Consider the following 25,161-nt stretch of genomic DNA (forward strand, 5'->3'; position numbering starts at 1 on the left):
CTTTTATCCCTTTCCAATAGTAGTATCTCTTAAGCCTTTGGTAGGTCTTAGAGATAACCATATGCCTAACACCTAGGGAGTCATGGTGCTTTTTTAGGAGCTCTCCAATCAAATCACACAGGGGCAGTACATAAACTCGCCCCTTGTAGTAGAGGACATCACCCTTCAATTCATAGTGAGGTGGCTTTTGGGATCCTCCATGAGGTCCCACATGATATGTTGTGCTTCACTATCATCTTTTTTGTGTGTTACATGCCTTTCCAGCCCAATTACATGAGATTGAAGAAAAAGCATCCAAACTGTAGTCTTCTTGAAGCCGGGAGAGAGCATCGGCTACATGTTTGCTTGTGCCCTTCTTGTACTCAAGTGTGAAGTCATATGCTTGGAGCTTCATGATCCAATGTTGTTGGCTAGTGGTGGTGACTCGCTGCTCCATCAACACGATGAAGTGCCTCTCAAGCACATATGGCCTCCATTTCTCAATGGCCAAGACGATGGCTAGCATCTCTCTATCATATGCCAACAATGCATGAAGTCTCTTAGGGATAGCTTTGCTCGTATAGGCAATTGGGTGATTGCCTTGCATCAACATCACACCCACTCCAATGTCACTAGCATTTGTCTTAATAATAAACTCTTGGGTGAAATCTAGAAGAGCAAGCACTGAGCTTGTGTCATCACATGCTTGAGGGTCTCAAATGCCTCTTGCACCTTTGGTGTCCACAAGAATGAGTCTTTCTTCAACAAGGTTGTGAGAGGGGCAGCAATCGTTTCATACCCTTGCATAAAATGCCTATAGTAACCTGTTCAACCCAAAAACCCTCTTAAGACTAGTTACATTCTTGGGCTTGGGCCATTTGAGCATGGACTCTACTTTAGCCAGATATGGTTTAACACCATGCCCAGTGACATGTCCTAGATACATCACTTGCTTTTATCGAAAACTACAATGGGACAATTTAGCATGCAAGGCATTTGAACTCAATACATTCTTTACATGACATAGATGCTCAGCCCAACAACCCTTACTATACACCAAAATATCATAAAAAAGCAAGGGTCGGAATATGCCATTCATCGCACGTTAGAAAGTAGCTGGTGCATTAGTGATGCCAAAAGGCATAACTAGGAACTCATATTAGCCATCACGATTCCTAAATGCCGCCTTGTGAATATCCTCCTCGGCCATCCGGATGTGATGATAGCTGGTTCTCAAATCAATCTTGGTGAAGAAGCTCGCACCATGAAGCGCATCAAGCAACTCATCAATGACCGAGATTGGGTGTGTGTCTTTGATAATAATTGCATTCATTGCAATTCCAAGCTCCTTTAACTAACTCATGCCTAAGACCACTTCTACACCCTTGATGGGAAGTATGTAGAGGTCTACTTGGAAGGGCACATTTTGGAGCTTTAGAAGAGCGTCATAACACACTTTCATGTATTTCAAGCAAGCACCATCACTTATAACCACATCAAAGATTGGATGCTCCTTAATCTTGCATCCGTTCTTGTAAGCGGTCTCATCTCGAATAAAGTTGTGAGTGGCCCCAGTGTCTATCAACATGCTCACTAGGTGGCCATTGAGGAGACCCTCAATCCTCATCCAATGGGAGCCAGACACCCTGGATAAAGCATGATACTCCACATCTGAAATGTCATCATTCGGCTCACTAGACTGTTGTGAGTCTTCCTTAGCCTCAACCTCATAGTCGCTATCTACCACTTGGATGATTCACAATGTCTTGTACTTGTGACTCGGTTCCCATGTGTCCCCACATTTGAAGCACTCTCCTTTTTTCCTTCACTCTTCAATTTAAGATTGAGTATGCTACTCAATCCTTGGTTTGTGGGCACTCGGTTTTGTAGACTTGGGTCTACCCGTGTAATGTTTGTAACTTCTTTTTAAGGCAAGAGGTTTTTTGGCAATTGTTGACCGGGGGCAGCTCTACTGCACTTGAGGTGGGTTCTCGCTCTCGATCCTTGTGAATTTGAGCATAATTCACTTAGATCATTGCGTAGATCAAAGATCTAATATTTGATCTATCTTTTCTTTAGTATTTGATGTGATCCATGAGGAATTCACGATTAGACCACATCGATCTAGTCGTAATTCTCATCAGTTTCATAGATTTGGCCTCCGACAGCTATATCAGATTTTTCGGCCATTTTTGACAATGTCAATTGCATTTTTGAGATCCTCTCACCGAGATCTCATCACCAGTGACCTTGGTTGGGATTTGATGTTCCCCAGCTGCAACAAGGTGTTGGTAGTCCAATTGTCGTGGATGATCGCCAAATTGTGCAATTCGCAACCAAAAACTGGTGAAGAACTTGGCCAATGGTGAAACCGAGTGTACACCAAATGAGAAGGCCCGATCAGCGGCCGCCGGCCAATTGGTCGCTTGATGGTCTAGTTCTAACCTCTGAGGAGTGAATTACATGATCAACTCTGAAATTAAGGAGGAGATCACCTAATTCTAAGGTCTGCAATTAAGATCTATACGAAAGATGGGAGAGAAGAAGAAAAGGGAGAGAGAGAGAGAGAGAGAAGAATTTCCAATTTCAAAGATGATCCTCAAAGTGGCGCCAAGTGTGCTTTTATAGGCACAACTTGGGGCTAATGAAAATTCAAAAAGTACATTAGAAAATCGGCTAAGTACTAAACCAAGATCCTCACCGATCTCACATTCCTTGTGGGCTGAGATCAAGGTGAGTGAGGCCTACTAGTGGGGTCATAACACATGCAACTAGAGAACATTTATGGATCCTCAAAATGAGAATTGCATCTATGAATTCCATCAAGCATTTGACTTTACACATAAATGACGCGTCAAATCCAAACATCGATTAAACTTAACACTTTTACCTCTGTAAGCTTCATTTATCTCTTGGAATTTTGTTGTGACATCTTTGTCACCTTTATGCTTATCAGGGTGCCACTTCTGAGCACAGAGAACCCAAAATATGAAATCAACCAGATGCAAGTGAAAAGATCAGAATAATATCAAAGCATGACATCATCTGAGACCGAATAGGTACATAATATATAACATACCAAAGCAAGCCTTCGGTAACTTAATCTGATTTTCTCATCAGTTGCATCATAATCAACTTCCAGAATCTTGTAATGATCCTGAATAAACACAAAGAGCATACTTTTAGAATAAAAGTAAGACCGTTATGTTATCAGATATTGTAATTATGAATAATGCTTCCACTTGCAATTTACACACATATAAAGAGCAGGAAAAGATGCTCTCAAGTCTTACAGCTAGTCAAATTGGGACCAAGTTCTGACGTTCCCAAATCAAATATATGACATTGTAGCAAAAAATTTGAAATAAAAATTACATCAGTTTGGATTCAGAAAATTTTTATCTGACTGAATTTGGAACAACTTGAACCAAATTGGATTCATGTCCTGTACCATGAGCACACGTGTTACTACAAGAAATCAATGCTACGTGAAACTTGTGGTAAAGGTAAGCACATTGAATGCATCATGCATGATTTTATGAAACCAAAGTGTTTATCCCTTATAAATATAATGGATTCAAATCCAACTATAGGTTCAGAGATTTAGAAACACAACCAGTATCCAAATCTGAATTTAAAACTGACAAACTTGATGTTCGTCTTGGATTAAGATTAACATGGTCCAAGCTAAACATGACAATCAAGAGTCCTTGATGAAGCGGATCCACTAATTCCTCAAATCAGTACTTTCCTGGAGTATTGGATCAAGGAAGAAGTGATTGTAGGAGTGAAGTGTTGAGTTGATATAATTTAAAGAAGCGAAGTGGCAGGGCCAAAGCAATAAAAGAAGTACGTATTTTTCACGTTTTCACGTTTCTAGGATTACACAAAGGGATTAGCAAATAAAAGTGCTAATGCCACGACCAGCCCGTAAATTGTTAAAGCTTTCATAAAAGCCAGACTAAGCAATAAAGTACCTCGTATTTTACCCTCTGCTTCTGGTTGTCTAGCGATACCTTCTACGGCTTGGCTATCTTTCAGGTGTACGACTAATGCCTTGGGTGATAAGGAGTCAAATGCTAGAGAATTCATTTATGATCGATACTGCTATTAAGAGATTTGATACAATAGTCCCAATTTTTCCTCTAATTGGATCGTTGGTTAAAGCGAAATTCTGTAACGTATCAGGGTATCCTATTAGTAAATCAGTCTGGGCCGATTCGTCGGATTCTGATATTATTGCTCGATTCGGGTGGATATGTAGAAATCTCTCTCATTATCACAGCGGATCCTCAAAAAAACACAGTTTGTGTCGAATAAAGTATATACTTCGACTTTCGTGTGCTAGAACTCTAGCTCGTAAACATAAAAGTACGGTACGCGCAATCTATAAGAGATTAGGTTCGAAACTATTGGAAGAGTTCCTTACAGAGGAACAAGAAATTGTTTCTTTCATCTGTTCATGAAAAATGGCATCCAAATCAAGTAATGTACTAACTTTTCTCTAAATGGCATTTTCCATATATTATTGTTGTAATGAGATCAAGAAGTCTCCACACACACCTCAAACAAGAGGCAAATACAAAGCCACGAAAGGGGCACAAGCACAATAGCCACTTAGGAGCTTAAAGGAACACTCACAATATAAAAAATATAATCTTTATTTACTAACAAATGCACACAAAATGCATAAGGAAACAAGGGGCATAAGAGCCATATTTATACACAAGATGGGAGTGAGGAGCTCCCATAATATAGCTGTTCGAAGCTCCCAACGGCTAGAAATCTAGTTGTTGGGGAGCCCCCAACGGTTATATTGTCAAGGACAAATATGCCCTTGACAATATAACAAATGCCAACATGATCCAAAATAAATATAAAAAATAAAAGAAATAAAAAACAGTTCCCCTATTGGGCTGTTCCTATTACAATTGTCAAAAAAACCAAAATACCCCTAAAGGGTAAAATATATTACATGCACAAAAAAAAAAAATATATATATATATATATATATATATACACATATATGTATATGAAAATATATATATATATACATAACACTTATATTCTAACACCTCCTTCAAACTCACAGAATCACAACCAAGAGTGTCAAGGAGAAAGTGGAATCTAGGGGAGGGCAATGCCTTAGTGAAGAAATCCGCCAGTTGATACTCTGATGAAACATATGGTATAGTGATCGTCTTCTTCAGGAATTCTTCACGGACATAATGGCAATCCATTTCAATATGTTTTATTCATTCATGAAATGTATGATTGCTTGCAATATAGACAACACTCTTATTATCACAACATAATCTTGAGGGTTAAGTCAAGTAAACTCCAAGTCTTCTAGTAGCTTTAGTAACCACACAAATTCAAAAGTCATGGTGGTCATGACACGATATTTGGCTTCTGTAGAAGACAATGACACCTTTTGTTGTATTTTACATCTCTAAGATATCAAGGAATCACTTAGAGCGACGATCATTTGCATCTACTCCCCAATTAGAAAGTATATGTAACAACATCTAAAGGAGATGAAGATGATAAAAATAAATCATGATTGATAGTATTTTTAACATATCTAACTATTCTCATTACAACACTCATATGTACTGTAGTGGGAGAATGCTAAAATTAACTAGCAGTATGAATAGGATGAGCAATATCAAGACAAGTAATAGAAAGGTAAGTTAGGGTGCCAATCATTTGACAATATGGAATTGGATCTTTCAGAAGTTCTCCATCATCTTTCTTCATTTTTGCATTGATGATCTCTGGTGTATCAACTCTCTTTTCATCAGTAAGACCTGACCCTTCAACTATCTTGGTTGCATACTTAGTCCGAGATAAAAAATACTCTCGGGATGAATAACCAATTTTTATTCCAAGAAAATCAAATAAAATCAAGATTTGTCATATCAAAGTTCCTTTTGAGAACATCTTTGATATGATTAACACCCTGTTTATCACCTCTGTGATAATCATATCGTCCATGTACAGGAGTAACATAACTATACCTACATCAGAAGACTTAACAAACAAGGCAGTATCAGTATAACAAGATCTAAATCCTAATTGAACCAACATATTGTTAAATCAGTTATACCAAGCCTTAGGAACTTGTTTTAGACCATACAAAGCCTTTCGCAAACGAAGAACTTTTTCATGTGTCTAACCTAACCCAGGTGGAGGTTTCATATGGACTTCTTCATTAAGGGTTCCATTTAAAAAAACATTTTTAACATCCATTTAAAAGATAGGTTGTTTTCGAATAGATGCTATGGTGATGAGAGTTCTAACTGTGGTCATCATAGCTACTAGGGCAAAGGTTTCCTTATAGTCTATTATATATTTCTGATTATACTCTTTAGCTACTATCCTAGCTTTCTATCTTTCTAGTGATCAATTACTTCTGGTTTTAATTTTATAGATCCATCTACACCCTATGGTTTTCTTTCCTATAAGTAAGGATTGAATCTCTCAAGTTTTGGCTTTTTCTAAAGTTTTTAATTCATTATTCATAGCTTTAATCCATTCATAATGATTTCTTGCCTCACTATAGGAGGATAGTTCAACATAGGAGTATATGACCATAAGACAAGCTCTATAGTTGGGTTCAAATGACTCATAAGAAACAAACCTATTAGGTGCTTGGGATATTCTCGTAGATTTTCTAACACTAGATTAATTTATGTTTTGACTTTGGGAATACCTCTCTAATGCACATGGTGGTTGGTCTTGTGTACGACGAGAATAAGTTTGAAGTTCATTGTGACGTTCAACAATAGGCATATCACCTTCATGAGCATCATGAGTGTTACCATTGACACTCTCATGAATACCAAGAATATCATTACTTTCATTTTCATTAATAATATCATGCTCATGCATAAGATCAAACAAAAATGAGTACACACATGGTTTCTTAAACTCAATTTTTTTAAAGTCATTTTCTTTTTCAATAAAAGTTATATTCCTTGAAAAATAAAGCTTATCATTTTCAATATCATAACACCTAAATCCTTTCTTGTTTTCGAAATAGCCTAAGAAAACACAAAGACTATGTCACATAGGTGCGGGTGCGGGTGCGGGTGCGGCACTTTAAAAAAACTAGAGTGTGGGGTTGTGGGTGTTAAAATGTAATCTGTAATATATATATATATATATATATATATATATATATATATATATATATATATTATTTAATGTTATTATATTTTCTTTTATTATTTTCTTTTTTTATTTTTTTATTTTTCTTTATTTTCTTTTTTAGCATCTAGTTCAATAGAAACTAGATATTTGATCCAGTCAAGTTCCTGTTGGAACTTGACTGTGCAAATAGCTGTTGGACTGTAGTCCAACAGCTTTAATAAATGTTGTTGGACTACAGTCCAACAGCTATAATAATAAATGTTGTTGGACTGTAGTCCAACAGCTATATTAAGAGACGTTGGAATCCAACGTCTCTTTTGGAGAGCTCAAAATGAGCTCTCCTCTCTCCCACTTTTTTGTATATATAGGGGTGAACCCCTTCAATGTACATTACTATGCTTCTTAAGCATTTTGTTCATGAATAAAGTATTATTTATTTTAAGTGTTCTTCCTTTTATACCCTTTCAAGGGTCATGCTTGTAGTGTCTCCAATAGACACTTGTTTGTGAGTTATTTGTGCATTTGTTGAAGACCACCATTTCATTACATGGTATCAGAGCTACGAAATCCTTAGATCTTGAAGTGCTTCCGCCTCGATTTCCGTGCCACATTTACAAAAGGTGTTTCATCACCTTGTTCTTGGCTCAAGAAGATTTGTTTGAAGAAAGGCGAACTTGTGCTACAAAAAAAAATGGTTTTGTATCCTCTTATTCTTTTGTCTACTCTTTTTCTTTTCTTTTTATTTTTTTCTCTCTCTCCTCCTATTTATTCCTCTCTTACCCTTGTAAAAGATGGATGACAATAATAAGATCACCATCATTCCTATGAAGCTAAATGATACTAACTATGTAATGTGGGCTTCGATTATGAAGCACCACATTTGGGGAAAAGGTTTATGGGGTATAGTGGATGGTTCCGATTTGGAACCTAAACTATCTCTTACCAAGAAAGAGGGTGATAAAGAGGTTCCTCTAACGGAAGAAGAGAAGAGTAAGGCGTTAGCCACTTATGAAAAGAAATGGAAAGAATGGAGGATAGGGCATGCAAAAATTATGTCATGGCTCATCAATAGCATAGACATTAAAAAATGCTCTAGTCTAGCTAAGTTTGAGCATGCCGATAAGGCTTGGGAATACCTCAAAAACATGTATTCCCTTAAAGATATTGCACATGTATGCAATTTACAAGATAAAGTTCGGACAATGACTCAAAAAGATAAAACTATTCGAGAATATTATAATGAGTTGTCCGAACTTTGGGAAGAGTTGGCTCTTCTTGAGCCCAAATGGCATTGTGCCGAAGACATCGAGCTTCACCAAAAGCAACTCGATATGGAACATTTCTATCAATTTGTGAATGGTCTAAGGCCGGAGTTTGAATCCACCAAATCGGCCCTTTTACATCGTGGAAAAATTCCTTCTATTGTTGATACTATAGAAGAGCTCACTATGGAGGAAAACAGACTTAGAAAAAGTACTTCAAAAGTTGATGATGACTCCGTTTTAGCTGTATCTAGACCGGGGAATCATACTCGTACTTACAAGCCGCCTCATTTTGGAAGGCAAAACGACGACTTTGATAAAAGAAAAGTTATTTGTCATCATTGTCATGAACCGGGGCACTATAGGCCTCAATGTCCAAAGTTAAAAAGAAGAGAAGAAAAAAGAGTTGCATCTGTTGAATCTGAGTCAAAAGATCAAGATGCACCTGTGTTTATGGCTCAACTGATGGAAATCCTTCAACCTCTTCTCAAAGGGGTATCATCCTCAACCGAAGCCTCAACTGGAGCGGCAGTTGCATCTTTCTCCGGTCCAGGTAACTTTCCTTGGCTTTTAGATTCTGGTGCTTCTTTTCATATGACCCCAAATGTTAATAGTCTATCTGAATGTCTTAAAAATAACTCAAGTGTGTCAAAGGTTTTTACAGCCGATGGCACATCTCTCGAAGTAAAAGGAATAGGATGTTTTAAAAATCTTCAAAAATCCAAAAGATTTTTTATCCCAGAAGTTAGATATATCCCTAAACTTAATTTGCATCTCTTATCTGTCTCGCAAATATCTGATTATGAATGTAATATCTCCTCTTCTCATGGTTGTTGGGTACAGGATCGTCAGTCAGGGAAGCTGATTGGGAAAGGCCATAGAGAAGGAGGACTTTATTACATGGACTTTTTGGAATTACCCAAGAATGCATTTTGTTATAATATTCAGAAATTAGAATTGGATTTATGGCACAAAAGGCTTGGCCATCCTCATATGTCTAAAATTCAATATTTTCCAAGTTTGGAAAAATTTTGTAATTCTGAAAATTTTTCTTGTAAAGACTGCATTCTTGGCAAAATGAAAAGGTTATCATTTCTTAGTAGAACTTTTGTTTCCTCACGACCACTTGAGTTAATACATTCGGATGTTTGGGGCCCCGCACCAGTAATTTCCAAAGGTGGTTATACATATTATGTCATTTTTGTTGATGACTTTTCTAGACATACTTGGATTTATTTTCTTAAACATAAATCTGATGTCTTTGCTAACTTCCAAATATTTCATAAAATGGTTAAAAATAAGTTTCAAAATGATATTTCTATTTTTCGCACTGATTCAGGGGGAGAATTTATGTCCAACGAATTCAAAGATTATCTCAATTTACATGGTATTACACATCAAAGATCATGTCCACACACTCCACAACAGAATGGCCTAGCCGAACGCAAACATCGGCACATTATGGAAACTACTAGGACATTACTAATTGCAAATCAAGTTCCAAAAAGTTTTTGGGCTGAAGCGGTCCTAACTGCCACCTACCTCATTAATAGGATGCCATCTTCCTCATTAAAGAATACAACTCCAATAGAAAAGCTTGTTAACTTAACTCCAGATTATTCTAGATTAAGAGTCTTTGGATGCAAATGTTTTGTTTTCACCAACAGAAATGACAAACTCTCTCCTCGTGCAATCTCATGTGCCTTTTTAGGATATGCTGATAATCAAAAAGGCTACATGTGTTTCGATTTTCAAAATGACAAATTATATGTGTCAAGAAATGTATCTTTTTTGGAAAAAGAAAGCTTCTTTGAATTTGAAAAATCCAAGGATGTCACTGAATACTCGTTTTTAATTGATCCAATTTCAAAATCCAATGAATGCGATGTTGGATGTGACCTTGACAATGATCAAAGTCCTATTGCTGTTGAAAATGATGATAATGAAGAGCAAATCCATAGGGATGTTAGTCTACAATATTCAAGACGTAGAGAGCAAAATCTTCCATGTGCATTACAAAAATACTCTGAAGTCTCACCTAGAAGAACGTCTAGAATCTCTAAACCTCCAGAAAAAATTGTCTTATGAATCTTTTTCACCCACGTATAGGGCCGCCATTACATTAATACAATCATATGTTGAACCATCATCCTATTCTCAAGCAAAAAATCATATAGAATGGATAGAAGCCATGAAAATAGAATTGGATGCACTAGAAAAGGCCAATACTTGGACGATACAAGATATTCCTCCGGGTAAGAAACCTATAGGTTGTAGGTGGGTATACAAAGTCAAAACCAAAAGTGATGGGACCCTGGAAAGATATAAGGCCCGTTTAGTAGCAAAAGGATATGCCCAAGAGTATGGCATCGATTATGAAGAAACATTTGCTCCTGTGGCCCGTATGACCACTGTTAGAACTTTAATAGCCTTGGCCTCCATTAGAACATGGCCTATCTTTCAATTAGATGTCAAAAATGCTTTCCTGAATGGGAATCTCGTTGAAGAAGTATACATGGAAGCCCCACCTGGTATTAGTATCCCTAAGGGTAAAGCTCTTCGTCTAGAAAAAGCTATTTATGGTCTTAAACAGGCTCCAAAAGCCTGGTATGATCGATTTAGTCATGTTATGCTTGATATTGGTTTTCAACCTTGTTTAACTGACACTGCTTTGTTTGTTAAGAAATCTGATGCAGGCATCATTATTCTTCTTCTCTATGTGGACGATATGATCATCACCGGAGGCGACAAACAGGGAGTTGCAAATATCAAATCTCTTCTTAAAACTCACTTTGAAATGACTGACTTAGGTTTATTAAGATATTTTTTAGGCATTGAAGTTGCTTATTCCCCTCGGGGGTATTTGATATCTCAATCTAAATTTGCTCTTGATATCGTTTCCAGGTCTGGAATTACAGATGATAAGAAAGTAGACACTCCAGAAGTTGTCAATGTTAAAATGAAAATTGATGATGGAGAACTTCTTGATGATCCTACTCCTTATAGACAGCTTGTTGGAGCTCTTTCTTATCTTTCCATTACTAGGCCAGATATAACTCATGCAGTTCATACAGTCAGTCAGTTTCAGCATGCTCCCACCTCCGTGCACATGGGAGCGATTTTGCGTATTATTAGATACTTAAAATCCTCTCTTTCACGAGGACTCTTCTTGTCTGCTTCATCTTCATTAAATTTAATTGCATATACTGATGCTGACTGGGGAGGTGATCCCAATAATAGACACTCAACTACTGGTTTTTGTGTGTTCCTAGGTGAAACCTTAATTTCGTGGAGGTGCAAGAAGCAGCAGAAAGTCTCTTTTTCCTCCACCGAAGCTGAATACAGAGCCATGGCAACTACCACTATGGAGGTTGTTTGGCTCAGACGATTGCTAGCGGATATGGGAGCTAAAGCAACGCAAGCTTCAAAGATGTGCTGTGACAACAAAAGTGCGATCTACATTGCAAGCAACCGGACATTCCATGAGCGCACTAAACACATTGAGATGGACTGTCACTATGTCAGAGAGGAATACTTACATGGAACCATTGATCTTCCATATGTTACATCAGAATATCAATTAGCAGACTTCTTCACCAAGCCTCTCGCTGCTCCCAGATTTCACTTCCTCTTAGACAAACTTTCGCTCATTGTACCGTAAGTTTGAGGGAAAGTGTTAAAAATGTAATCTGTAATATATATATATATATATATATATATATATATATATATATTATTTAATATTATTATATTTTCTTTTATTATTTTCTTTTTTTATTTTTTTATTTTCCTTTATTTTCTTTTTTAGCATCTAGTTCAATAGAAACTAGATATTTGATCCAGTCAAGTTCCTGTTGGAACTTGACTGTGCAAATAGCTGTTGGACTGTAGTCCAACAGCTATAATAAATGCTGTTAAATGTTGTTGGACTGTAGTCCAACAGCTATATTAAGAGACGTTGGAATCCAACGTCTCTTTTGGAGAGCTCAAAATGAGCTCTCCTCTCTCCCACTTTTTTGTATATATAGGGGTGAACCCCTTCAATGTACATTACTATGCTTCTTAAGCATTTTGTTCATGAATAAAATATTATTTATTTTAAGTGTTCTTCCTTTTATACCCTTTCAAGGGTCATGCTTGTAGTGTCTCCAATAGACACTTGTTTGTGAGTTATTTGTGCATTTGTTGAAGACCACCATTTCATTACAGTGGGAATATATATATATATATATATATATATAATTTTTAATAGTTTTAAGTTAACAAATAACATTAATGAAATAAAAATAATTATCATATCATCGATTATCATAGCAAAGCCTGGGTTCGGCACTTAAGGCAACGTGGGGAGGAGAAGGAAGAGGAAGCAAAGAAGGAAGAAGAAGAAGAAGAAAGAGAAGAGGAGGAAGGAAGAGAGAGAGAGAGAGGTACCCTTGTGGATGTTGCCGGCGGAAGAGGAGGGGTCGGAGAGCGGGAAGAATCATAGTCAGGGGAGGAGGAGAGAAAGAGTTGTGTCCTAAACTCCTGCCCCGCCCCTCTTAATTTTGTTTTTAATGGTCCAAAATAAAATAGGTCAGAGTTGACCGAGTCTATTTTGGACAAATTTAACCCTCGATGTGGTCAACCACACTCAGGGTTATGTTGACCGCATCGGGTGCCGCACCCACACCTGCATCGCATCACGTCGATGCGAGTGTGGCACCCTGTTAGGCGAGTCTTTGTGACATAGCACAAGGAATGGCCTTAGCGAAAGGTTTATCGTTTTTGTTAGAAAGAACAAAATATTTACAACCAAAGATTCTCAATCTTGTATAATTGAGAGAGATTTTAAAAAAATTTCAATAGGAGAAGCATTTTCAAGAATAGAGGAAGGTATTCTATTAATTAAATAAACCACTGTAAAGGCGGTTTCGGCCCAAAATCTTTTAGGAACATTTTTAGATATTAGAAGAGTCCTAGTAGTTTCAATAATATGTTGATGCTTTCTTTTGGCCAACCCATTTTTTGTGGGGTGTAGGGGCAAGATTTTTTATGAATGATCCCTTGTTGATCAAGAAAAATTTGAAAATTATTTGATAAAAATTCTCCTCTGAAATCGGATTTAAATATTTTAATGGAGGTTTTAAATTGATTTTTGACATAACTATGAAATTTTTTAAAACACTCAAATAAATCCATGTGTGCCTACTATAATCATCCATAAATATTACATAATAAGAAACTCCTCTAAACATAATCGGTGTTGATCCCCATACAACAGAATGTATTAGCTCAAATGGTTCTTTAGACACAAATTGGCTAATTTCGAAAGGTAGGGATTTCATTTTTTCAAGAATGCAATATTCTTAAATCAAATCCTTTTCATTACAACTTTCAAGAAAAGGAAATAAATATATTTTTGACATAATTGGATGCCCTAATCTCCTATGCCAATTTTTTTACATAAAATTACAAATACTTGATTAGATAGTTTCAAATTGTCCATGTAGTAGAGGTCTCCTCTTCTATGGCCTCGCCCAATCGGTTCTTGAAATTGAAGATCTTGTACCAAGCAATCATTAGATGAAAAGGTGACCTTACATCCATGGTCGGTAATTTGAGAAACAGATAAGAGATTTAAGTTAAGTTTGGGTACTACTCTAACGTTTGGGACATAAAATTTTTGGTTAATTTTAGAAAAGTTTTTTAAAGTACCAAAACTTTTGATTTTCAAAGATGTTTTGTCGGTGGTTGAAATATAGGAATCATTGGGGTTAATGAGACATTTGGATAGTATGAACTCATTAGTAGTCATATGGAATGAGGCACTGAAATTAAGAATCCAAGAGTTCATACCAGGGTCCACGCATGTTGAGACGGTTGCACCAGAGAGAGAGGAAGATTGACCTTTGAGTAGTAGTTACCTTCATCCATACCACTCATTTCGCTTGATGATCCCATGGAAGCTACTTTCCTTTCATCTCTTTGGGAAAAATGGTTTAATGTCACACAATATTGCAAAAGTGACATATTATCTTACCACCTTTCTTGTATTCATAGTCACTTGAGTTTCTACCATAGTCATTTTGTCCTCTTCCAAAGTGAGGGGGCGTATATGCTCTTGTGTGGTTTTCAGGTCTTGAAATAGCAAGCATTGATTCCTCATCTTTCGTAGAGGAGAGTTTCTTCAATCTATTTTCTTACATAGTTAATTCTTCTAGAGTTTCTACTATGGAAGGAACACCTCCTCTATGAAGAAAGACTGATTTGGTCCTCTCAAATTCGGGTCTAAGCCCATTTACAAAATGATAAAAGTGCTTTGGGTTAATTTGTTTTTCACGGATATCTATGTCAAGTGGACAATGCCATTTAGGATCTAGGAGAGCTAATTCATCCCAAATGAGAGAAAAAACATTATAGTATTCTCTTATGCTCATATCTTCTTGGGTTAGTGTCCTCTCTTTCTTTTGAAAGTTAAATATATGAGCCACATCCCTTAAGGAATATATATCTTGGAGATATTTTCAAGCATCACTAGCAAATTCAAACTTTTGCTAAACTAGAACATTTTTTTTCAACACTATTAATGAGTCATCCCATGATTTTGGAATGACCCATCCTCCACTCCCTCCATCTCTTTTCATAGTCGACAATAGCTTTATTCATCTCTTCTCCTTGAAGTGCAACTTCTTTGCCGTTTTTATTCTTGATAAGCATAAGCCTGGGTTCTTTCTTGGATCCATCCACCAAGCCCCAAAGACCCTATTCTCAAATTTTATGCTTCACTATGGATGCCCACATCACATAGTTTGTGTTACTGAGTTTCACAGGCATGGTGTCACTTTTTATTCATCCTCCATAGATACAAGAAGAGAAAGAGAGAGAAAAATAGAGAGATAGAGAAGGAAATGAAAGCAAAGTTCTTTTAGGCACCACAAGTCCACGATCTCACATCTTCACGAATAAGCTTTACCACGATAAAAAATGCAATGGCTTTGATACCATGTAATGAAATCAAGAAGTCTCCACACACACCTCAAACAAGAGGCAAATACAAACCCACAAAATGGGCACGAGCACAATAACCACTTAGGGGTTTCAAGGAACACTCATAATATAAAAAATATATTCTTTATTCACTAACAAATACACACAAAATGCATAAGAAAACAAGGGGCATAAGGCCCATATCTATACACAAGATGGGAGTGAGGAGCTCTCACAATATAGCTGTGGGGAGCTCCCAACAGCTAGAAATTTAGCCATTGGGGAGCCCCCAACGGTTAGAAATCTAGTCGTTGGGGAGCCCCCAACGGTTATATTGTCAAGGCCAAATATGCCCTTGACAATATAACAAATGCCAACATGCCCCCAAATAAATATAAAAAATAAAATAAATAAAAAACAGTTTTCCTATTGGGTTGTTCCTATTACAAATATCAAAAAGACCAAAATACCGCTAAAGGGTAAAATATATTACATGCACAAATATATATATATATATATATATATATATATATATATTGGACATATATATACAGACAAAAGATATATATACATATATGTATATGAACATATATAATATATAACACTTATATTCTAACAATCGTTAGCTTTCCCACAAAACTTTTAGAAATGAAAGAGTAGCTACATGGTTACTGCACTTAGCATCTAAACATTACAGATACTTCAAGGAATCTATTATAAATTGATAATTCAAGTACTTATGATAGTTTGCACTCTGCAGTTACTGTATAATTGACACCTTCAAATCCAGACCTTCACTTAAGGTACATCATGAGATTCAAGTTTATATTCCTACAAAAATTTGTTCCTTAGTAGTATCCCCTTTAACATAGATGACTCATTGATGACAACATGCATCAATTAGGATGGAAGAAACTAAATACTAAACCTAATATCCAAGCTGGAGTTGAAAATAAATAATATATATCCTTTTAATGGCCCCTGCTGAGTCCATTATCTTCCATCACAAGCCGTGGAACAGCAGAATAGACAATTAAGAACTATCCTATTAACTCTTTATAGGGCTTATTTGCCTCAAAACTAAAGATGATTTGAGTATGAATACTGATTGCATTCAAATGTGCACAATCTCCATTTTACTTTGACAAAAGGACATGCAAACTTGTGATAAGAAGATCTATATGCAGTCACATCTAGACTACATTTTATGCCACACTCGTCCAAAGCTTCCAAAAGGCATCATATGGTCTCAATCAGACAAGATTAACATGGTTTAAAAAATCCTATATAATTAATAAGGTGGATTTGTTCACATACTATCAAGATCCAGCTAAAACTATACCTGCTTAATCTCCAAGGCATACTAGGTCAGTGTTAATGTCACAGTAATACGGGTACAGGCACCTGTATGCAGTATGATTATACAGTACCATAGTCACAATTACGAGTCTCGGCTATATCTCAGGAAGGCAATTTCTCGCAATAATATAGGTTTAGTTGATAAATCTTGCGAAAAACTTGGTGCTTATAAAAATTTTTTTAAATACAAAAATTTTTTAAATAAGAAAAATAGCATGTTTAGAAAATAAAATACACATAATAAAATAAATAAATAAATAAATAGAAAAGAAAGAAGGAAAACTTAGTTAAGATATAGAAAATAAGTAAAAAAGTAAAAGGTAACTCATGAATTCGTGATATTAGCGAGATAATATTGTGATATATATAATTTTTTTATATTTTCAAAATATTGTGATGTTTTGCCTTTGATATCATTTTATGAATTTACAGCCATAGTATCGCCATATTTTCAAAATATCACCTATATCTGTGACTATGTACAGTACAACTACAAGTGGTACAAAAAGCATAATACAACGAATCAAAGGATGGGGGGATACAACACATGTGTGTCTGTATTTTCATGTGTATAACACCTATTGCTAGCAGTATCGGCATAGGTATCCTGGCCAATTTTGAAATACTCAAGTTTGGCAGGTCTGTATACATTCATGATATGAGCCTCATAGATAATGATCTGTGAGCCATACCGGCTACTCATTCTATCATGTACTTTACATATATTACTTGAAGTAGATAACTCAAGGCATGTGATTTCTACCTTCTAGCCAAATGGGTGTTACTATAGCTTTAACACAAAAAGATTTAGAAGATTGAACTAACCTTACAGATTCTAGTGCAGCAGTACACTGACCGAACTTAATGTGAATATCTGTAAACATATGTGCACCTCCAAATACAATGCCTACCATCAACTTAAAAGCATAGTGCATTCTTATAGTAGGAGATCTAACATCGTTTACAACTACGACATTGACATAGCTAACAATCCGTTGTTGCACCAACTTCTGTAAATTTAGCAGCCAGAATGCCCTACTCTTAGATAGCTCAAAATTAATTGCTCCCATTGAATTCTTCTCTTGAGTTCAGAGTTGAGACCTAGACATCATAAGCTCGGGCTTTTCAACTGTTTCTTTCTGTTTCCTAGCAGACTGACTCGTCTCATGGAAAATCCAAAATAAAACTATGTCTTCATATATCCAAGAGGCATGATATAGATGCATGACTGGTGCAAGGCAGCTAATTGATCTGATTACCAAGATGGTTTCAAATTCCTTCTGACCTATCATACGATCATAGAAACAATGAGGCTTAATGAGTTTGATGAATCACTGAAGAAAATTCAGACCAATCACCACTTTGTTTAGCAAGATTATCTCCATAGACATGTTTCTCCTACGATCATTACCATACAGCTCTTTTAAACAAAGTTGCAAACAGTTGTTAGCAATCATGTATTTGTTGACAAGTTCCAGATAGCCTCTTAAGTTGTGTTGGTTGAAGAAAACATTAAAACAGGTACGCTCAAGAGCAAGCAAATGTACAATCGGCGTACTCTAGTCTTGCATATATAGAGATATGCCGGCAGTTTGGCAGGCATCAGAGGTTATTTAGTCTCCCAACAGCGGTATGTCATGAAACAATTACACATAGGGTTGCAATTGTTCCATTGCGACTTACAGTGTACAGTTGCGCTTACAGTCTGTTTTGCTTTTGTTGAGTCTGATGTAAGCTGCCCGGTTAAGGTGAATCAATACCCCAAAGGGGTAGCCCATATACTTGAACTGTAATAGCCTGCGGGCAAAATTGTGAATGAAGTAAATGCGTTGAGCTTTCTTTTGTTCACCCTCGTTGTGATTGCTTCTTGTTATTGCAATTTCTCTCCCTCTATTCTCTCTTGCTCTCTTGCACTCTGATTCCAAGCTTCCGCGATCGGCAAGCGAGCTGACGAGTAGGCTTGCGGCGGTGAGGAAGGATCGTCGTGCCGCGCTGGCCCATTGAAGGAAATAGGCTCATGACAAGTGGTACCAGAGCTCGTTCTCGTGCTGGGGAAGGGACTCCGGAGTCGGTGTCGACAGACACGCCGACAGGCTGCGATTTGTGAGCAAGACATCGCGGCGCCTTATCAAAACTTGCGCAACACCAAAGGCAAGGCAGTTGTTGAAGCTGAGGAGATGAGTTCACCTCGGGGCCAAGAAGAGTTGGCTGCAACTGTTAACAAGCTGGTGGAAGAGGTGACTTCGCATGATGAAGTGATTTCACGCGCATGTAAATCATTCAATGGACTGAATGATGTGGTGGCGAGTCTGCAAGAGCAGGTAACCTTATTAATGGGGCAGGTCACTTCGTTGACGACTACAGTGGCCGACTTGCAGTCTGAAGTAGGGGAGCTTCAGCTGAAGAACCGCACGTTGCAGCGGACGGTGACCCTAAATGGCAAAAATGGTGAGAGACCATCAAGGATTGATGTGCCAAGACCCGCAAAATTCAATGGTTCTCGCGACAGCAAGGCCATTGAGAACTTCTTGTTCCAAGTAGAAGACTACTTGGATATTCAGAATGTGACCCTCGAAGATTTGAGGATTAAGGCTGCAGCGGCCTTACTTGATGGGGATGCTATCGCTTGGTGGAGGCGGAAGCGCAATGACATGGAGAGGGGTCAATGTGTGATAGACACTTTTGATGACTTCAAAATAGAGTTGTGCAACTACTTCATGCCAAGAAATGCGCAGAGGCAGGCTTATCGGATGGTTCGTGAGCTCAAACACACTGGTTCGTTGCAAAACTATGTCAGAACGTTCCAGAAGCTTATGCTGGAGATACCTAACATGCCAGAAGACGACATGTTCAACTGGTTCATTGTGGGGCTTCAGCCATGGGCACAGTCTGAAGTGGAAAGGAGCAACCCCCGTATTTTGGAAGATGCATATGTGGCGGCTGAGCGCTTAGTTGACACTCAGCGCAAGCCTTTCACCCCATCAACCAAAGATGGGAAGAAGTCTGACCACGGAAGCAAGAAGGATGAGCAGCGCAATGATAAAGGTGAGGCGTCGACACGCCATCAATCCGAAAAGAAACAGAACTTCGTGAAGCATAACAACAGCAACAAGGGTGTGGTTGTGACATGTTGGTTCTGCGGCGATAGACATATCGCCAGGCAGTGCCCAAAGCGCCTTGTAAAGGACGATGGGCAAGTCAATGTTGCACGGGAAGAATGCAGCGATACTGAATGCAGTGACACTGAGACCATGCAACCAAGGATGGGGGTCATGCGATCGATTAACGCAGCTAGAAGTTGTGCAGCTAAGAACATGCAGGTCAGTAAGAAACTTATGTACGTAGAAGTCATTATGAATGGAAAGTCTACTTCAGCAATGGTAGACTCGAGGGTCACACACAACTTTGTCTCGCGGGAAGAGGCAGAGCGGTTGGGCTTGAAAACTGGGCCAAAGCAGAGGACTATCAAAACAGTAAACTTTGAGGCCAAGCCCATCCTTGGTGAAGCAAGAGATGTGGCTACTCAAGTGGGGAGTTGGGTCGGCAAAGCCAACTTCTCTGTGGTGCCCCTAGACGATTTCAAGGTGATTCTAGGTATGGAGTTTCTGCGAAGCCAGAATGTTATGATGCTGCCAAAGTTTAACACGTTGACGATCATGGGGTCAGACCTGTCACACACAGTGCAGTGCCTTACGCAGAAAGACAAGTCTTCTGTGTTATCGGCAATGCAACTGAAGAAGGGTGTCAAGCATGGGGAGCAGACATTCTTAGTTGCAGTGTGTGCAGATGAAGGGAAGGTAGAAGCAGCAGTGCCGCCGACCCTAGCCCCACTATTGGAGGAATTTCGGGGGGTGATGCCCCCGGAATTGCCAAAGCGTCTTCCGCCAAGACGTGAGGTCGACCACAGGATTGAGTTGACCCCGGGAGCAAAGCCTCCTGCAATGGTTCCATACCGTATGGGGCCAGCTGAGCTGAAGGAGCTGCGCAGGCAGCTAGACGAGATGTTGGACGCAGGCATTGTTCGTCCATCAAAAACCCCATTTGGTGTCACGGTCCTTTTCCAGATGAAACATGATGGCTCTAAACGGTTATGTGTGGATTACCGTGCTTTGAACAAGGTCACGGTGAAGAACAAGTACTCATTGTCATTTATAGCGGACTTGTTCGATCAGCTAGGCAGTGCCCGTATCTTTTCCAAGCTAGATCTGTGATCGGGTTACTGGCAGGTGAGGATTGCCGAAGGTGATGAGCCGAAAATAACTTGCGTCACCCGCTATGGTGCTTACGAATTTCTAGTAATGCCATTCGGGTTGACAAATGCTCCAGCCACGTTCACGACTTTAATGAACCAGATCTTCTACCCCTACTTAGACAAGTTTGTGGTAGTCTACCTGGATGATATTGTGATCTACAGCAGCAACATGGAGGAACATGTCGGACACTTGCGAACAGTGTTTCAGGTGCTGAAGGAGAATGACCTCTGTGTCAAACGAGAGAAGTGTCTCTTCGGGCAGGAGGAGATCAGCTTCCTTGGCCACGTTGTGGGGCGTGGTGCTGCGTATGAATGGGCAGAAGATAAGGGCCATCCAGGAATGGGTTCCGCCAAGCAAAGTGCCAGAATTGTGGTCATTCCTCGGTTTGGCAAACTATTATCGGCATTTCATCGAAGGTTATTCCCTCATTGTTGCGCCCCTCACAGATTTGTTAAAGAAGAATCGGGTATGGCTCTGGACAGGAGTGTGCCAAGATGCCTTTGATGGCTTGAAGAAAGCCTTAGTGAGGGAGTCAGTGTTGCGACTACCTGATCATTCGAGACCCTTTGAAGTCCACACTGATGCCTCAGACTTTGTCATTGGCAGAGTTATTATGCAAGATGGTCATTCAATCGCATATGAGAGTCGCAAGCTGAAAGATGCAGAGAGGCGTTACACAGTGCATGAACGTGAGATGACCGTCATTGTGTATTGCCTCAGGACCTGGCGGCATTACCTTTTGGGTGCCGAGTTCGTCGTCAAGACGGACAATGTGGCCACGAGCTATTTTCAGACACAGAAGAAGTTGACGCCTAAACAAGCCCGATGGCAGATGTTTTTGGCTGAGTTCGACTTTGCCTTGGAGTACAAGGTTGGAAAGACCAATGTTGTGGCGGATGCCCTAAGCTGTAGGGCTGAACTGGCAGTTGCACGTGCGGAGTCTTCTGAAGTGCATTTAGAGGGTGCATTGCTGAGCCGCATCCACGAGGGTACGCAGCAGGATCCGACCGCACAACACCTTGTTTCTCTGGTGCAGACAGGGAAGACTCGGCGATTTTGGCTACAGGATGGCCTCCTTGTAACAAAAGGGGGACGCATCTTTGTACCACGGTGGGGAAGCCTTCGCCGAGAGCTACTCAAGGAGTGTCATGATACACTATGGGTCGGTCATCCTGGCCAGGAGCAGACCTTAGCACTCCTTGAGCGTGGCTACTATTGGCCGCAGATGAGAGACGACGTTGAGGGGTATGTGCGGACATGCCTCATCTGCCAGCAAGATAAGGGGACAAACCAGAAGGCTGTCGGTCTCCTTGAGCCTCTACCAATTCTAGAACGTCCTTGGGATAGCATCTCCATGGACTTTATTGTTAGTCTGCCGAAGGTAGAGGGCCTCAGTTCTATTTTGGTTGTGGTGGATCGTTTCTCAAAGTATGTCATCTTCATCCCATCTTCCAAGGAGTTCCTTGCAGAGAAGACTGCAGAGCTATTCGTAAAGCATGTGGTGAAACACTGGGGCATACCAAAGAGTATTGTGAGTGATCGCGATGCTCGCATCACGGGCAAGTTCTGGCGTGAAGTATTTCGGCTACTTGGCTCTGAGTTGCTGTTTTCAACAAGCTTTCATCCGCAGACAGATGAGCAGACAGAGCGTATCAACGAGATACTGGAGCGTATCAATCAGAAAAATTGGGTGAAGCTCCTTGATGTGGCACAGTTTTGTTATAATCTGCAGAAGAGCGAGTCTTCAAGCCATAGTCCGTTTGAGATAGCCACGGGGCAGCAGCCACTGATCCCGCACACTCTTGCCACACAAGAAAAGGGAAGGTCATCATTCGCCTATCAGTTTGTTCGCGACTGGCACGAGCAAAATGAGTTGGCGAAGGCATTCTTACACAAAGCGGCAAAGAGAATGAAGAAGTGGGCGGACAAACATCGTCGGCCCGCAGGGTTCCAAGTTGGGGACCAAGTGTTGGTGAAGTTATATCCTGGTCGCACAGGCATCTTCCGCGGGCGGCACCGCGGACTACTCAGAAAGTATGAGGGACCCTTCACCATCACAAAGAAGGTGGGCAAGCTGGCATACAAGCTGGAGTTGCCCCCAGACTTCAAGGTGCACCGGGTGTTCCACGTGTGCAACCTCAAGCAGTTTCATCCAGATGATGGAGACCCGGAACGCAGTGTGCCACAACGCGCTCCCATCATGCAGAGGGCTCTAGCAACACAACGGGCCGAGAAGCACCTCAGTCAGATCCTTCGCCACAAGGTCAACTACTTGGGACAAGCGAAGAAATACTTGGTGCAATGGGAGGAAACAGCGGAACCAACGTGGGAGCCTGCATTTCGAATGAACAGCCGCTACCCGGCTGAAGTCAGGGCTTACCACGAAACAAATGGCGCCGAGGATGGCGCATGATTTGAAGGGGGGAGCATGTTCCCTTGCAACTTACAGTGTACAGTTGTGCTTAGAGTCTATTTTGCTTTTGTTGAGTCTGATGTAAGTTGTCCGGTTCAGGTGAATCAATACCCCGAAAGGGGCAGCCCATATACTTGAACTGTAATAGTCTGCGGGCAAAATTGTGAATGAAGTAAATGCGTTGAGCTTTCTTTTGTTCACCCTCGTTGTGATTGCTTCTTGTGATTGCAATTTCTCTCCGTCTATTCTCTCTTGCTCTATTGCACTCTGATTCCAAGCTTCCGCGATCGGCAAGCGAGCTGACGAGTAGGCTTGCGGCGGTGAGGAAGGACCGTCGCGCCGCGCTCGCCCATTGAAGGAAATAGGCCCGTGACAGCAATTCTACTTCATAAAATGATCATAATACCCTCAGTCTTGCCAACTAAAAACTTGAAATGTGCCCATCGTTCGCCTGTTTATTAACCATCTCAAAATCAACCAATTCACAATGCTGAAAACAGGAGCGACCCCTTCGACCTACTTTGATGATCATACATCTCTAACGTATATATAATTCACAAAGTGATGGTAAAAGACGACAGACCAAATCAGCAATTAGTGAAAGAAACAAAAAATAAATCATACGCCACAACTATAGAAATACCATCAAAATCCAATACTCCATGATCAATTCGAACGAAGCATGGAAACCCAACATCAAATTTCTCCTTGAAACGCCCACAAAAACCATAGACGCAATTTATCCAGAAACCGTCAAGAGTGCTAAACCCCAATCACATGTAAGATCCCAACCTCTCAGAAATGCAAAGATAGACGACCACCCAATTTTCATGCCGCAGAGAGAGAGAGAGAAGAAAGGAGTTACCTTCTGGCGCTCATCTGCATCTCCCATCTCCTTCACTGCAGAGGAGGAAGGGCCTCTCGATCACAAAACTCATGGGTGCATCCTTCATTGATAGAGGCTTCTAGCACAGGTTCGGAGACCTTAGAGAGAAGAAGGGACTCATAGGAGTTGAAAAGCAAGAAAACGGGTGTTGTTTGTCTCAGAGAAGAAACAACACTAGTGGATTTTCATTCATGTGTCTTGTATGGTGAGATAAGGAAGAACTAGAAGGGGAGATCCTGAGATTCTGAGAAGAAGAATGTTGGGAAAAATGAGAAAGTTGGGTCCTGCGGAAAATCGAGGCACAGCTCCCCTGTTTTGTTTATCCACAAGCCACATATTCTCGTGACTTCATCCTCAGATTCTGTCGAATGACTTGGCCACATGCTGAGTTTTGAAGATCAAGTTCCCTTTTCCCACGTTCGCACTTTGCAGGATACGAAAAAACTCGCAAGGGAAATGTTGTCAGCGTCGGTTTCGGGTCTGAGTCGGATTTTTTAAAACGATTCTAGAATCGGCCGATTCAGAATCTAACTGAATTTGCTTCGATTGAAGCTACGGGAATCGGTCGATTTTTTAACCATCAGATCCATATTTAGATTCAGATGGAAAACTTTAAAAAAAATCTGAATCCGATTATTAACCGGATGTTGCTTCCTTTAATGGATCTGACTAAATGAGCTTGCATTTGTACATCCAGCCAAAATGTGAACAGCATTTCTTCAACTAGGCCGGTCAACGGTCTCATGTTACCCAATACCAAACCCTTGTTAAGGTCTGGATCTACTAAGGTAGGTCTGATTACCTAGTCAGGTCCAATGAGAGACAAAATCTGGGTAGTAGCTGGTTCCGAGTCCAGATAATGAATTTTAACATGCTTGTTATTTCAAA

At 39.6% G+C, this 25,161-nt stretch overlaps 1 protein-coding gene across 1 annotated transcript in view; it reads right to left on the reverse strand.

The window, feature by feature from the left end:
- The window catches only part of LOC149813566 (uncharacterized), a 58,659-nt gene extending 34,024 nt beyond the window's left edge, over positions 1-24,635 (reverse strand). The window contains exons 1-3 of the mRNA XM_089991979.1: positions 24,253-24,635; positions 3,059-3,136; positions 2,870-2,945 (exon numbers count right to left, since the gene is read on the reverse strand). Of these exons, the coding sequence (XP_089848105.1) occupies positions 2,870-2,945; positions 3,059-3,136; positions 24,253-24,279 (181 nt within the window). The 5' untranslated portion in view covers positions 24,280-24,635. The remainder of the gene's footprint in view (positions 1-2,869; positions 2,946-3,058; positions 3,137-24,252) is intronic.
- Positions 24,636-25,161: the final 526 nt, after the last annotated feature.

The sequence above is a fragment of the Nuphar pumila genome, chromosome 16, assembly GCF_984573655.1.
Source record: "Nuphar pumila chromosome 16, dmNupPumi1.hap1.1, whole genome shotgun sequence".
In the NCBI taxonomy this organism is placed as follows: Eukaryota; Viridiplantae; Streptophyta; class Magnoliopsida; order Nymphaeales; family Nymphaeaceae; genus Nuphar; species Nuphar pumila.